Source organism: Condylura cristata, unplaced genomic scaffold (assembly GCF_000260355.1).
Source record: "Condylura cristata isolate star-nosed mole 26May11 unplaced genomic scaffold, ConCri1.0 scaffold00008, whole genome shotgun sequence".
In the NCBI taxonomy this organism is placed as follows: domain Eukaryota; kingdom Metazoa; phylum Chordata; class Mammalia; order Eulipotyphla; family Talpidae; genus Condylura; species Condylura cristata.
Window position 1 is genome coordinate 29791076 of NW_004567109.1, and position 13727 is coordinate 29804802.

General features: G+C 47.0%; 1 protein-coding gene across 1 annotated transcript in view; it reads right to left on the minus strand.

Annotated features, from left to right (window-relative positions):
- LOC101619749 (zinc finger protein GLIS1) overlaps positions 1 to 13727 on the minus strand; it is a 228526-nt gene that overhangs the window by 194585 nt on the left and 20214 nt on the right. Inside the window, exon 2 of the mRNA XM_004679026.2 lies at positions 6597 to 6892. Coding sequence (XP_004679083.1) covers positions 6597 to 6855 — 259 coding nt within the window. The 5' untranslated portion in view covers positions 6856 to 6892. The remainder of the gene's footprint in view (positions 1 to 6596; positions 6893 to 13727) is intronic.

Here is a 13727-nt window from a genome sequence, read left to right on the forward strand (position 1 = left end):
GGCTGGAGGTACCACTGCTTCTGAGAAAGGTTTACTTCTAATGGGGGGCGGGCAACGGCCTTAGTCGTGGACAGCCCTGGCATGAGGACTCTATCACAGCTGAGAACTACTGTCCTTCCCCCATTTAGTAGCAGGGCAGTGGACAGAACCCTAATGGAGACAAAGTCTCCCCTTAACGTCCCACTCGGTCTGTCAGCTGAGATTCAGAGAGGGTGTCAGGGAGGGGCTGTCCTGTGGCCTTCGGCTGCCTTTCTGGGTCTAGGGGCACCCTCTACAACCACAGCCACTCCTTCCACTGCTGGATTTAAAAGCTGGCCCTGGAGAATGCAGTGCTGAAGAGTGTAGCCACTTCGCTGCCGGGCTGGGTTCAAACCCCAGGCTCTCCTCCTAACTCCCTGTACAACCCCAGTCAAATCACCAAACCTTCCGAAGCCTCCAGTCTATAAAATTACAATAATGCTTCCTCATCTCACAGAGTTGCTGGGCATTATTAAATACAATAACAGTTATAAATTGCTAGGCATGGCACAGAGTAGGTGCTCAGTAAAGGTTAGTTGGCCCTCCTCTTTCTGTTCCTCTCTGTTCCGAGGAGAGGTCAAGTTTATAACCTAGCCTGAGGCAAGGGCAGCCTCTTCCCATACCCTGGATTCTTCCCAACCTCCTCAGTCCAGTTCATCTGGAATCTTGGGGTATCAACGTCTCAAGGGATAACAGATCGTCCTACTGAACTGCTTCCCATTTTACAGATGGGGAAACTGAGGCTCAAAGCAAAGGGCGTGGCCCACATGCACTGAGGCTGCACAATGGCGGGTGTGTTTGCTCCAGGCAGGCCCAAACATAACCATCAAATAAATTCAGGCCATACAGGAAATGCATTATTCAGTTAACAGACGGAAGGTCTTCTCTCAGTAAATCTGACTCAAATGCTGACTTTAAAAACACAGCTCGTAATGCTAACACAATCCGCCTCAATCCCGCGGAAACCCTCTGAAGGAACAACCCTTTGGAGTTTAAGGGAAGACAGAGAAAAAGAAGAAAACAGATGCTTTAAGTGACTTTAAACTCTAAGACCACTGAGTTAGGGCTGGATTCTCTCCACCCCCACTGGATCCCAGACTCTGTTTTCTTTCAGTTTCTTATAAATAAGGCTTTGGAAGACCAAAGCAGCCACAAACCTCTCCCCCTCTTTTCTGCTTTTCTTACTCAGTAACTCAACAAGCAGTCCCGGACTTTGCTTCTAATGCTGAAAGCTTTTTTTTTTTTTTTTTCATTGTAAACTATTAATTTGGGCAGCAACTGTTGACAAACATCAAGTCGTGTGCTAGAATCATGAGCGCAGTAAAGGGGAACGGCTCAGATACTTCAGCCTTTGAGCTTTTTTCCTGGCCCTGGTATTACAGCTGTGTTTTTTGCATAATGCAGTTGAATTTTTCAAAGCCCATTGCAGCGTTTGTTTCATTTCTTCTCTGCCTTGAACTGCATGTCTTTGTTTCTTTAAACACAAAAATAAACGACCCCCTACCAGATGGCACAAGAAACTGTCTAGGTCCAAAGGAATTGCAAGTAAAATCTGTATTAGGGGAAAAAAACGGCAAACCATTTTAATTTAGCTTTGAATATAATCACATGTAAAAGGTGATGTGGTTGAAATAACCACCATTTCAATTTCAAAACAGGAATTCTTTTCTAAGAAAAATGAGGGAAGGAAAGGAAATTATCCTTTCTATGCAGAAGCTACCGTTAGTGACAGTGACTGACAGTCGCTGGTCAACTTACAAATAAAGTTGGTCTGTTTGGTCTTTTTTTTCCCCTAATCCTATCCAAAAAAGGATAGAAAACCCTATTCCAAACTTTAGTTTCTCCCCTTTTCTAGGATGCTGGCCAAACTCCACAAAATAAAACCGAAGAAAATGATGATAATTATGCAACATTCAGAACAAAGAACATAAGAATATATTTTTTTAATGATTCATTGTGCACTTATGCCTGTAATGGGGTTTTAACGCACTGTAAAAATCAGTGTGCTGGCTCATTTAGCTTCTCACGCGAACGTAACTCAGGGGGATGAATAACTCAAAGATGGGGTAGCCTCGGGTTTCTTTCAGAAAGAGGAGAGGTGTGAAGAAAAACCACGATGTATGAAAAGAGGATGTTTTTTAATCACAGACGAAGGGAGGCAGCAACCCAGCCGGTCAGTGTGAGGGCTCAGTGGATGGAGGGGGCCCGGCGACCCCAGACCCGCTGAGCGCCCTGCAGGTAGCTGCTCAGAAACCAAGAGACCTAGATGAAGCTCCGACCTCCTCACCGGATGATGGCGGTCCCCTTCCATTATGCTCACCAAGTCTCCGCAGCTCCTAGAGAGCTTGGGAGGGAGGAAGGAAGGGAAGAGAGATTCTAGCTGCGTAAGATTCCCAGGGAATCTTTGGGAATTATATTTCCGCTACATGGCTATAAAAGATCTGTCAGATACATAACTCTTTCAATGGCAGACGCAACACGTTCCTATCTTATTTGTATACACGCACACATACATGATTCTCTTTGTCTCACTGAGCCTGACATTTGGCCAGCAGGTTTTTCTCCCCCTTATTTGAAACCTCAAGCACCAAAAAAATTTGGATCTGATTATTTCTGGATCACAGGACCAGCACTTTAAAATGGATGAAATGCAAGCAAATTGCCCACCAGAGCCGGAGGGGGTAAATGCTTTAAAAATAACTCATACCTTTCTATTACAGATGAACTCGCCCCTCCGAAGCCTCCCCAGAACATCGCAGTGGCTTCTGATGCCAATGAAAAAACTCTCCCGGGCAAAGCCACCAAAGTCACCCCAAATCATGGTGTTTTTATTCTCCTACTACCGCCTCTGCCACTACCACCCCACCTAATACTCACTCATGCCACTGCTCCTAATACCCACCCATGCGCAGTCTACAATTGCTTTCCTTTTTAAAGAAAAACATACTAGCTGTTTCCTGGAGTTACTTTTGACTTTTAAAGTTCTTAGGAGGCTGTTTACTTGTGGCAGAGTCCACCTTCGTTACCATCAGCCTCCCTTACATTTCTAGTCCCATCCAGTCACAGCTCACGGTCAAAAGATCTGTCAAAAAGCAGGCTCATTACATAGCTTGGTCTGGGAACAAACTCTGGACAAATGGCATCATTAGGTAAAGTAGAAATTTTCCACCTGTGCCATCGATACCGGTGACCAATTTCCAAAAATTCAAGACAGAAGAAATTCAAAAAGCAAAAATAGTCTTAAATCTCTGGGAATGCTCAAGAGGCCGTCGTGAAGCCAGCTCTCGGGCCACAAACTCACATATGGTAAAAGGCACAAGTTATGGAGCCGGGATCAAATATTTGGAAAAGGAGGCCTTGGAAGCTGCCATTTACGGTCCACGGCCTTGAGTAGCACCTTGAACCCTAATGTCTTCACCTGCCAAGTGGGAACTGCAGCAGTCAGAGCCGCATCTGCCCAGCGCTTAGCGGGCTGCAAGGCCCTGCGCGGTGTCCCGTCCGAATGCCACAGGTAGGCAGGGCACAGCTGGTGTGAGGGCAGAGGAGAGGATAAGTGGGAACACACACTTAAAAACTGTATGCGCCGTGCTCGGAGAACGAGCGTCAGTGGCCATCGCCACAAAGCTGTCCGCCTCCATAAAACCCAGATGTTTACCTTCCTTCCTTGTCAAGACTTCCAAAAGCAGCGTGTCGGGTGTTTAATAATAAGAAAGAAAAATGCAGCATCTGGTAATTTGGCCTTTCCAGCTGTTTGGAATCTGGATAAACGGGACTCTGCCATAAACAGATCGTGATCCTTATTGTAAATGATGACAATGTGAGACCATGACATTGTCCCTCCCCAGTGCCTCCTGATTCCAGATCTGGAAGCACAGAAGACCCCAATATTATGGACAGGCTGCTGGATTCAACAATTTGCTCCCTCCCTCAAATTAAGAGTCTGTTGGAGGCAGAGGGCAGGTCCTCTGAAACTTGACCCCTGACCATACAGCATTGTCACTGGGCAGCAGTGGTCACAAAAGGCTGCTTTCGCCTTCCTCCAGCGCTCTGCGTAGCCAATATTTCAAGCCAAATCTTTCTCCTGCTTGCTTACCATCTTTATCTGAAGCATCACCAAACCCAGCACTGTGCCCTGTGTGAATGAGTAAAACCAACCCCTTTGGTGAAGCATTCCTGCAACCCAGATTGTTTCATTGCTCTGGGATATATCTCCTGTGCAAAAGAAAAACCAGGGGTTGAGAACGTGAAACATATTCCACGAGGGACTGACAGACTCGCCAGGCTGTGCACCCTCTATCATGTCCACAGCGAATGAGTCTACAGGACATTTACAAATGAGGAAAGGAAAGCTCCGAGAGTGAACTAACTTCCCCCGGGTCCCACAGATCATAGGTGGCAGGGTCTTACCATTTCCAGCACAGTCAATAAATATTTTTCAATTGGTATTTCTGTCTGTTTTCAATAAGCCTGAGACATTTAGCCAGAGACCAAACATACGTGGTCTGGGGAATATTCTAGTGGGTGTAGGGGCAGTAAGAAGGTGCTGCTTCCTTGTGGCATTTTTAACAGGGCTGCTTAAACTCTGCCCACAAGCTGGGTTTGTTTCAGGCCACTGGGTGACCTGACTATGAAGAACTTGACTAGGGACACAGAGGCTAAGTCGGAAATCTCTTCAAGTCCAGGTCCGTGAGTAATGGGGCTAGCCAGACACTCAGCTCCAACCTGCTAGGAAGCCATTTAAGTATGAGACATTTCCCCCACCCTCAGGCCTCAGTTTGCTGGTCTTTCAAGTGGGGATGATAATCAGTCTCATCTGGACTTTAGGAAGAAAGCCATTTAGAAGCCTCTTACAAAAAGCTTAACCAGAGCGAGTATCTTAAGGTACAGAAAAAGATCTTCATCCCATCCTTTTATCCTCCTCTGCTCTTTCCCAATATAACCCTGACTTAAAGAGCTCAGGTTTTCAACCTTGATGTGAGGGTGTAAATAAAAAGAATTGGTGTTTGGGGGAACCGAAGTGGGATTTGTACATAAACCATGAGATGAAATCTCTAGCTGTGAGCTAGAACAAGGCTATAGCTGGAACAAGATTCTCCAGGTCTAAGGAGAACTAGATCTTTGGGTGACAGCTATGGATTTTTTTCAATGCAAACATCACAGGAGGGTATCTGTTTAAGAGAGGACTGTATGTAGTCCTCTACATACGGGTGGCAAGCTGGGGCAGCAAATATTACTCATGCTTTGCAGCACAACGCTCCCTTCCCCGAGTAAAAACAAACCTCCTATGTGTATTCCAGCAATAATACTCCAGTGGCCCTCTTTTCAAATCTATCATTTAAAAAATAATTTTCAGTTCTTGGGATGAGGGGTAATCTATCATTAAAAAAAAAAAAAAACAATGAGACAAGAAATAGCTCTCTCCTACAAAGTCAGGTGTTTCATTAAAAAGAAACTGCTTATGTTTCTTTCACTCAACCACTCCCTGAATAGCAAAGTTGGGTATATTTTCTTTCCAGAAGGGCTCTCATCTCAAAAAAGCAAGCCGCCCTAGTTTTCTAAGTTGCTGGGGCTGAGGCTAAAGAAATGATATCTAAAAAGCTGTAAAACAAACTAGTTTTATCTTCCTTGAGAATCACCTGGAAAAAGAATCCCGAGATCCCAAGCACTAAGCACTAACATCAAATTGCGAAGACATGGTATTTCCCAGGGGAAAGGAGACTAAGGAGGGCAGGAGGAGACAAAGCATCTTAACAATTGCCCCAATTTCTGGTTAATTATCTGTCAACATGAAATTTATAAATAATGGCTCAATAATAATTAACTGTGATGAAAAGAACATATTAGTGAGAATCCTGGCGTGGGAACTGACTTTGAGCCCATACACTGTACTGGGGCCTGTACACTCAACCTACCAGCTTCACCACAGAGGAACAGTATTATTGCGAAGCAACTTTTGACCAAAAACTAAATTTCTAAGCATAAATACAGAAAGCCACTTTTATAGTCAGGAGATGACTCAGACTAGATTACAGACTCATAAAAATTTCCATCAGCAATCAGAAATCATCTGATAGGATTAATTCCTTAGTCGATAGGTGGAGAAACTGAGGTTTGGAGAAGGGGCGGGGGAAGTCTTGCTTAAGGTCTCTGGTTTCTGTTATTTACTGAGATTGAAATACTTCAAAATATACCTTTAGCAGGCTCAGAGACTAAAGACATAAAAATCAGGGTAAGTAGCAGCTTGAGTTTCCACTCACCTAATTTATAAGTTGACAAGTTCACAGAACTTTCATCAGATCCACAGAGAAGCAAAATCACCTAATCTGAGCTTTCTATACACATATTTCTGCCCAATAGACATACTGACTTTCGCTACACGGTTCCTAAGCCGGCGTCGGTTCAGGAAGGCAGGCTAGACCCAAACAACTAGGAGAGACGGAGCTTGGGCGGCGAGAGTTCCACCAAAGTTCTTTGGAGAACCGGCCACCAACGTTCTCCCGGGACTCCTACAAAGGAGAGGGCAAGTAGCCCCGATCTCTTCACACCCGCAGCCAGGCACGTTCCTGGGCCGGACTTACCCTTGCCGGCAGCACCGGTCTTCGACGGGCCGTAGTCTCGGGGGCTCCGAGGTCGAAGGAGGTCGTGGGCGCGCGGCGGAGGCAGAGGCGGCCGGGACAGCAGGTCACGCGGACCTACATCCCCACAGCCGCCACCGCTCACGGTAACCCTGAAGGCCATGTGCACGCCGAGGCCAGCGGGCCCGCGGCCGGGACCCGGAGCGGAGGGCGCCTCCATCGGCCTCTTGTCCGAGTGCGCCTCCACCACCTCGCAGTGCATGGCGCCGGGGACACCTCTGGGGGGTCGCGCCGGGTTCCTGAGGGGGGGAAGACAGACAGGCACGTTAAAATGGGCGCAGCGGCCACCTTATTGTCCCGGGCAAAGGTTTTCGCAGGGCATCACCCTTCGGTTTATTCCTAGTGTCCAAAATGGATTGGCACACTACCCTATCTAACCTGACAAGCCCACCTCATCCCGCATTTAAACCCCTTCCTAGACGCAGGAACGGGTCCCCTCCTTCCCCTGGCTGGCAGAGGGCCCCTAACACCCGCCGCCGCCGCGCATTCAGGACAGTACAGTCCGTTCGCCCTAGTTCACAAACCCCGCTCTACAGAGACCAGCTCTTTTAGGACAAATGGGGAAACTGAGGCATGGAGCGGGGAGAGCGCCTGTCCCGCGTCTCCCACTGAGATAAGGAACAGAGAAGACTCCCAGGGCTGGGCTGGGGCTAAGCCGCGGACACCGCTCCAGCTCGGTCACCGGCGGCGCCCCTCGTGGGCGCTCCAGGACCCAAGGGCCCGCAGACTGTACACCCACGGGTCGTGGACACAGACCCTCCAAGGTCCACCCACGGCCAGCCAAACCGTGAAAACTGGGAGTGCGAGCGAGGGTGCTCGCTGCTGTGGCGCAAAACCGTCACTCCCAGGACGCGCCGCGCAGCAGAGAAAGTGAACCCATCACGCGTGCCGCCCCGCACAAAGTGTCTGCAACGCCCAAGCACACCCCCTTCACGCACACCATACACCCCCGCAAACCAGCACTGGGACACGACGTGCCACACATTCTGCACTCTCATTCACCCGCTCGAATACTCAGCGACTCCAACAGCTGAAGCCTCACACTCCATAGCTTCGCGCACTGGATCTTTCTCGCCAGAGACTTGGTCCTTCCATTCTCTCTTCTGGCCAGAGGGCACAGGACCCCCAAACTTTCCTTTCTCCTGGGTGCTCCCCGCTCCATCCCAAAGCTCCCCAATTCGAGCGTCTCTGGGACCTCGGCTCGGGCCCCGGCGCCCGCCCCCTCCCCGGCCGCGGACCGCGCCCCCTCTCACCTCCCCGTCGCCTCGCCCGCTCTCGGGGCGCACAACTCCGCGCGCCTCCACTGGCGCCGCAGCCCCCGCCGCCGCCGCCGCCACCGCCGCGTCCAGCTGGGCGGCACCCCAGGGGGCAGGGGCGGGACTTCGGCCTGCCCGACAGCACACCCAGCCATTGGCTCGCTGCGGCCGCCCCTCCGAGGCCAATCGCGGGCGAAGGCGGGCCTCCTCGCCTGGGGGCCTAGGCGGGGCCCAGCGCCGGGCTGGGCGGGAGTTTGACAGGCGGCGACCGCCCGAGCTCGGCGTAGCTCTTCTCAGCCCAGCGGGGCGGCGCCGCGGGCGGGAGAGGCTGGGCACGGTCGTCCAGGCTGGGCTGGCCCAAGCTCGGAGCGCACTGAGCGTCCGGGAGCCGAGCTCCAGCCGGCTCTGTCCCCGCCTCCCCCAGTGGCCTGGGGCAGGCTCCTTCTCCCTTCTAGAGTCCGTTTTCTCCTCAGTCAGAAGAAAAGGGCGAAACCTGCTTACCTCCGAGGTAACTGTTGTGAAAGGGCTTTCAAAGTTTTCTTGTAGCATCCGCTCACGCGGAAACTCGCACCTATGTCACAGTGAGTCAGCACCAAGGAGGGGACCCGAATCGCGGCTTTTCAGACCACGTCCTACATTTTTGTTTTTGTGGTGTTTTCACCAGAAAGAGTCCAAGCTACAGGGTCTCAGACTCCGACGTTAAAAAACAAACAAAAACAGATGCCCTAATCCAACGTAGAAGATATTCCAGTTGACTCTGCTTGGGGGGGGCGGGGGGTAGGCCCCAGCGTCGAGATTTTTTGCGTGCTTCCAGGAGACACTTACAGGCCTGCGGACTGAGACCCCATTTGTCTACGGGTTCCTCCGGGGCCTGGAACCAGGTTCCCCTACATTCAGAACTCCAGGCACAGTCGCAGGGAGTCCTGCCCAATGTGTAAAAGGGTGCCAGACAAAGAGAAAGAAAACTTCCCAGGGACTGGAATCGGTGCCTTCAGTTCTCTTCTCTGGATCAGTTTCCTCCTGTGTAAAACAGACCTGGCGTATCTGCCAGGCTATTGGAGGATCCAGCCATACTGGAGATAGCCTCTCTGCCTTCATCTTCCTCTGCTGCCTTTGCCCAGTTTGCTGGTGACCTGGGCCCAACTCGAAGGGCCCTCCTGGCTTCGTATCTGTAGCTAGGGATCTGGTCTCTTTGACCTTGGTCTCAAGTTGGAAAATGTATATGGAGCCCCTCCTTACTATACAGTCAGATCAGGTCTCACAACACAGGACCCTCTCGGAGTAAGAGACCTCAAGTGTCATCCCTGGAATTTTGGGAAACCAGAATTTTAGAATCTCAGAATCCTAAAAGTTGATTGATTCTAACATATGCAATTCTTAGCCTATTATAATTACAGATCAAGAATGGTAGAAAGGACCTTGGTTACTTCCTTAGACACACCCCACATTCGGAGAGGATGTGACAGGCCCACAGCAGTATGGTGGCATCTGGCACAGCCAGCACTGGAATCCTGGCTTCCTAACTCCTAGTTCAATGCCCTCCTCCCATGCCAACCAACAGTCTCTAACAGGTAAAGGATGACAACTAACCCTCCACATGATAGACAGGTCAGGGCTTCCTGTGCGTGGCATTGCAAAATTCTTGCTTCTGTCTGGGGACTTGGAGGTGGGGATTGTTGCTAATTTCATGGCAGGAAAGAAAGGAGAAAAGAAGCAATGGTAGTTCACCCATTGGGGGCACACAGAACCCTCACCTGTGCCCAGGTGCCCTTCTTGCTCCCTCCACTCTTCTGAAATTTCAGGCAGGCTGGCTCTGCCTTAGTCAGCCCATGTGGCTTTTCAAAAAATCATGACCTCACACTGGACTGCCCCTCTCAAAGCAAGAGGTTTGACCTTTCCAGTTCTGCCCTTTGGGGAAGCCAGGAATCAAGTGTGAAGCTAAGAATCAAGCTGCCTGCTCTCCCTCTCCCACTACACACACACAGAGCACTGCATGGTCAGTCAAGGCTGGGAAAACATTTGCTGAAAAAGTCACTAAATCAACCGGAAACTGTAAGTGAAGTCTCTCCAAATTTCCAACATGCAGCAACAGCTCATTTGTTTTTTTTTACATGTGTCCTGAACCAGCTTCCATGCCTAAGTGAGGGACATGAAGAGGGATAGCTCCACCCCCTACCTAGACAGATGGGTCTACAAAGCATGGCAAAGCAATGAAAAGGTTAATCTGCTCCATGAAACAGACCTCTTAAACCCTGTATGTGGCAGGACCCCTTTAGGGACATGCAGAACCCAATGAGTATATATTGTTTTTGTTTTTCTTTTCCTAGAAGGAAACACAAGAAAGTGTTAACAGTGGTTAAGGGACGGATTCGGGGAAGGCCTGTACTTTTCATTTTATACTTTTCCGAACTGTTTGTATTTTCTGACTACTATATATTCTCCTGCCTTCCTTTCAACAGTGGAATATTGGACTGTTTTTGTTTTGTTTTTTATAGTTTTGTTATTAAACTAGAACTCATTAATATTTTAATTGCCAAGGACAAAACAATTAAGTTCCATCTCTGCCTTTAGCAGGTCAGGCAATAATGTGTTCAAGCTCCCTTTTGCCCTCTATCCCACATTAGTCTGATAATCTCCATCTGGACCCATCTGCAAAAGCAAACAGTTCTCTGCTTCTGCTCCCCATGCCTATGTCCCTGCCCAAATGAATGGCCCCATGTCTGGGTTCCCAAATCAGACATCACAGAATCATGCTGGCTCTTCCTTTCCTACATTTCCATATCTGATTTACCATAAATCCACTTATTGATCTTTTCTCCTCTCCATTCTCACTACTGCTTTTCTTCCCAATTCTCCTTCCTTCCAGAATCACTCCCTTACCAATCATTCCTTTTCCATACTGACAGGTCTCTCCATCAATTTAAATACAGATGTCACCAAATCACTGCCCTGTTGAAACCTCTCTAACAACTCCCAGTGACCATCTAGAGTCAAACCATTTTCTACCACACCCCTAGCCTACATCACAAGCCCTCTAGGATATTTTTCCTCTCCTAGAACACAGAAAATATATTCATGTCTCCATAGTTTTGTATATGATCTTTTTTTCCTTTACTAGTACTTCCCCTTCCTCTTCCTTCCCGTGAATCATTTAATAGCCAGCTCAACTGTCACCTTTTCCCAGGAGCTACTCATATTCAGCAAAAGGTTGAGGCAAAAATATGTATTTTTATGTCTAAGATCTCCTGCATCTCAGGGACATGAGGAAGGAGAAGGAATAGAGGTTATGGATTACACTGCTTACCTTGCCTCTATTTCCTGAAGAAGGGAAGAATTAACATTCACTGGGAAACCTATGTGTCAGACTGACCACTCCAGATGGATCTCATTTTATCCTGACAACTCAGAGAGGAAAAGGTTATCTTCTCACATAGTAGGTGAGAAAATAAAAGCTCAAAATTAAATTGTTTATCAAACTTTTCATCAAGTGTGTTCTGCCTCCCATACGTCTATGGTCAACTGATTTTAAACAAGAATCTCTCTGAAATAAAGAACAGTCTCTTTAGCAAATGATGGACAGCCTCAAGTAAAAGAGTAAAACTGGATCCCTATCTAATATCATATACAAAATATAGCTCAAAATGGATAAGCTGACTAAATACAAAAGTTAAAACCATAAAACACGTAGAAGAAAACAAAGGGGCGATGTTTATACATTAGATTGGGCAATGGATTCTTAGATGTGACACCACAAACACAAAAAAATAGATACATTAAACTTTACCAAACTTAAAAACTGTTGTGCATCAAAGGACATTATGAAGACAGGGAGATGACATACAAAATGGAATATCTGTAAATCTTATATTTGATAAGCATCCAGAATACATGTTTTCTGGTTGACAACAAAAAGACAAACCACCCAATCATAAAATGAGCAAAGGACTTGAGTAGACTTTTTTTTTTCAAAGAAGATAAACAAATAACCATTGATAATTATGGGAAAAAGTGTTCAACAAATGTTGACAAGGATGTGGAAAAACTGCAGCCCTCATGCATTGCTTTTGGGAATGTAAATGGTTCAGCCAAACAATTTGATGTTTCCTCAAAAAGCCTAATGTAGAATTTTACCATATGTTCCAGCAATTCTACTTCTAAGATTTTATCCAAAAGGACATTGTTATAGAAACTATTCAAATGGCCACCCTGGATGAATATATTCATGGTGTGTGTGTGTGTGTGTGTGTGTGTGTGTGTGTTTATCAGTACCTAATTCACCAGAGCTTAAATGATGATGATGATGATGATGATGATGATGATGATGACGACAATGATGATGTTTGGTGAAATGTCCATATCACGTCTCCCACCACTTTTTTACTTCTCTCACCACTTTTTTTGCAGACAGGCAACATATTTAAATAGATACTTTACCATAAAAAACATACAAACAGAAAATAAGCACACAAATAGAAATTCAGAATTACTAATCACAGGCAAATACAAACTGTAAGCTGATTTGGATACCACTGCACACCTATCAGAATGGTTAAATTTTAAACTAAAGTAATAAACAATATCAAATGCTAGTGAGGATGTGGAACCACTGGAACTCATATATTGCTGATAAAATGTGAAAAGTGACAACCACTTTGGAAAAGTTTATTATTTCTTTATAAACACAATACTTAACCTGCAAGCCAGAAATCCACTCCCGGTCTCTACCCAAGTCAAATGAAAACACAAAAACCTTTTTTTTGAAACTTTGTTATCCTCAAAAATGGGAAACGAAATGTCCCTAGGATAAATTGCTTTAACTGTGACAAAGCCACAGAACAAAAAACTAGTTGGAAATAATGTAAATGTATTTTAGTATAAAACATGAATGAAGTAAATGCATTATACTAAGTAGTCAGATTAAAAACACACAAACTGGGCCCTCCCTGGTGGCACAGCGGATTGGAGCACTGCACTGCGAAGCTAAGCTATGGCCACTTCGATGCCAGTTCAATTCCCAGCCAGGAGGTGACCACATGTCGCAGTAGCAGACCTCTCCTGTCTCGCCCGCTGCTCCCCCTGGCTGTATACTTTGCCCATCTGCCTGTTCTGCTCCCCACTCTGTTTCTGGTGAATCCTCTCGCCACCTCTGCACCTCTGGCTGTACCCAATTTCAGTATGCACAAATAAGTAAAACTTGAAAAAAAAAAAAACAACTGCATACTGTACAATTCCATATTATGACATTTTGCACAGAGCAAAAGCATTACAAACAGACCAGTGAGTGCCAGGAGTTAAAGGTTGGAAAAGGTATGACTGAGGAATGCAGGAATCTGGGAGGAAAGGGTGTGGTAGAACTATTTTGTGCCTTTATTGTGGTGCCATTTACACAACCGCACTTGTCAGACCCATAGATCTGTACTCTGTGAATTTTATTGAGGTAAACTGAGAACAAATGATTATTCCTAAAAATAGATCCTCTTCTGAATTAAGCTTCGGGTTAATCAGACTTTCTGTGAAACAGAAGCATTAAATGATTAGGGAAGTCAAGTTCTGCGGAATTCATTTCCTTCCCCTCTCCCTCTCCTATCTCCCCTTGGCAGTGTTTTCTCTTACATGAATGATGATACCACGGAATTGAGATCCAAAGGGTTGTTCTAGGCTTCTTTCTCACCTTCTACCTACATTCCCACTCCCAGCCTCCAATTCCTACCTCCTAAGCACCTTCTGTAACCGCTCCTCCTCTCCCCGCTCTCTCAGCCCTAACCATTCCCAGCCTGAGTTACTGGGACCTGCTTCCCTTCTGGCTCAGACCTGCCCC